The sequence below is a fragment of the Aegilops tauschii genome, chromosome 7 (assembly GCF_002575655.3).
Source record: "Aegilops tauschii subsp. strangulata cultivar AL8/78 chromosome 7, Aet v6.0, whole genome shotgun sequence".
NCBI classification, from domain to species: Eukaryota; Viridiplantae; Streptophyta; class Magnoliopsida; order Poales; family Poaceae; genus Aegilops; species Aegilops tauschii.
In genome coordinates, this window is record NC_053041.3 from 172846061 (window position 1) to 172848711 (window position 2651).

At 53.8% G+C, this 2651-nt stretch overlaps 1 protein-coding gene across 1 annotated transcript; it reads left to right on the forward strand.

The window, feature by feature from the left end:
- The first annotated feature begins 676 nt into the window (after window positions 1-676).
- On the forward strand, window positions 677-2134 carry LOC109769413 (uncharacterized). The gene has a single exon (XM_020328161.4). The coding sequence runs from the start codon at window positions 677-679 to the stop codon at window positions 2132-2134; it is 1458 nt and encodes a 485-aa protein (XP_020183750.1).
- Window positions 2135-2651: the final 517 nt, after the last annotated feature.

Here is a 2651-nt window from a genome sequence, read left to right on the forward strand (position 1 = left end):
CTGTAGGCACTCCGGCGAATACGCTCCGGTCCGGCGAGTCCCACCGACGGCCGCGAATGCCGTCGACTCTTCCGCCTCTGCCATCACCTTCTCCGCTCGCCTTCTCTTCCAATCGAATGAACTGCGGGGTGGGTTGGGTGAGTAATGAAGTGGAGAGTAAATGGAACCGTAAGGGGAGGGGGGGCGAAGTGCGCGACGTGGTTGACGGCAACCGCAGTTCGGGCGTGGCGTGCGGGCGCAGAGCAGTTCCACCGCACGCCTCCGAGTGGCAACCGTTGACCGGGGGGCAACCGGCGTGTGGGCGAACACTCTCACACACCACACACGCGACTTGTCCTACGTGGCACACAAAATCAGCCAAAACGTGTCAAGATCCGTGCAGAAACTGTTGAACGGCGATGGAGGCGTGTGGTTGAGTTGGCTAACGCCCACACGTGTGGGCGTTATCTTTTTCGTTCAGAAAATTGACAGGGAATTGGGGACCGAATCGGATTCAGAAAAAGGAAACCATCCGTGTTTCTATTTGGAAATTTGACGCGTCCTCAGTCGCCTGCAAGTCCATCGTCTATAAATATCACTACATCCTCCGCCGGCCACCTCTTCTCCCAGATCCCAATCGCCCGCCCTCGATCCACATCGATGCCCTTGCTAGCAGTTCGGGCAGCCGCCGGGCAGGATGGAAGGGCTCGACGTCTTCCAGCGCTACCGCTTGAACCCTACAGACGTGGACGCCGTGACTTACTACCTGCCACGCCTCATCGCCGGCCAGCTGCATGGCGCCGAGAAATTCATCCACCACGTCGACATCTACAGCTGCGAGCCCAAGGATCTCGCCGCCAAGATTGCGCCCGTGCCGCAGGCCGCCAGCAGCGGCGACCGCTTCTTCACCACGCGCAAGAGCAAGAACGGAAGCAAAACCCAGAGCGTGCGCACCGCCGGCGGCGGCACCTGGACCGTCAATGCTACCGCGACCGTCAGACACGCGGGAGTCGAGGTTGGCGAGAGGAAGAACCTGTCGTTCAGGAAGAAGGGCAAGTCGACCGGCTGGGTCATGGAGGAGTACAAATGCTTGCTGCCAGGGGCCGTCGTCTCTGACGGGGTGAAGGTGTTCTGCAAGATCCACTTGGCTCAGCATCCTCCTGACGCGGCCCGCCAAGAATCAGCCGCGTACAAGCTTCAAGAACCGCAATGGGAGCACGCACAGAAGCAGCCAGTGCCGCGACCAGAGCACGGACAGAAGAGGCCAGCGTCGGCTGCCGCCGCCGATCCTCATCTGCCGCACCCCAACAAGAGGATGCGAGGAGCAATCCCCGTCCCGGCACCTGCCACACCGTCGTTCTTGACGCATGATGAGGCAGCCAGAGCAATGTATGCCCCGCTGGCTTGTACCAACTTCCATGTTCAGGATGCACAAGTACCTGCTGTGGCTGTACCAGCGGCAATCGAAGGTGCTTCAGCATCATGCGAGTCCACTACATCCAACCACTCCGACGTTGCTTCTTCCTCACATAATAAGCAGGGACAAGCTCAAGCTCCTGCGATTTCCTCCCAGTCAGATGTGCTGGAGTCTGTCAAGCATTACAGCCAACAACAGATGATTGTTCCTGAGGCTGGCTTAAGCATTGCAAGGAGCACATCTGAAGAGGATGTCTTTGAGCAATTGGAGCCTATTTCCAACGTGCTTGATGGGGAGGCAGATGGTTTTGATATCGAAGAACTAATGAGAATGATGGAAGACGACCCAATTGAAATTGAGCCGGTCACTGGAGCCAACACTGGCGTGGAGACGGGCCAACAGGAACCTCTGTACCTGGATACCTTGGACCAAGGCATGCTGGATGAAATGCTGCAGTCCGATTGCCCTTACCCAATGTGGAGACCAGAGGATCAGGCCATGCACAACCCTGCCTTCCATGATGCTGACAAGGAGAAGAGGTACGATGCCGCGTCGGATCTTGACGCTCCATCGCTTCAGGGACAGGACCACTTGTTCAAACCGCGGCCGTGCTTCTCCGATCCATTTGAAGCAGCGTTGATGGCCGAAGAGGCGCTCGAGAAGGAGAAGAGGGACAATCTTCACGCTGGACCGCTTGGAGAACACAACAACTTCTTCTCGTCTGCAAGTGTCCATTAAATCCGATGTTGAAATTCTTTTCAAAGTGTATACGAGGATACTCACTGGCTGATATATTAGTCAGTCCTTGTACGATCGCCACACATGTACCTCTGAGCAATTTGCTCCACTTGTTCATGCAAGCTAAAACTGTTGTTGTTCTTCTTCTTGCTCCTGTGATGGATTTTCTGAACCTTGCGTTCGCTCTTGCACTAGTACTTCTTCTGCTCTGTTCCCTGTGATGGACCATGTTAAAACTGATTTTATCTTTTTGTATTAGGCTCAGATAAGCAAGCATGATGCAGTTATGATCTGGGCAACCGCAGATAAGTAGTATGTTTGTAAATCAAAACTCTTTCACTGCTCGTGATAATCTGCAGAACAACTTCAAGTTCATAAGTTGCAGAGCAAATTCAAGTTGTGGCAAAAAAAATGTCTATTTTGCACTGCTGAATTCATGTCTTTTATTATCAACTAACTAAAGCCTGATCCTTGTGGGAGATGCAATGTATTTAAAAAGTTCACTGAATCATCAAAA

Coding starts and splice junctions, on each gene's coding strand:
- LOC109769413 (XM_020328161.4), top strand. CDS start 677: ATGGAAGGGCTCGACGTCTTCCAGCGCTACCGCTTGAACCCTACAGAC.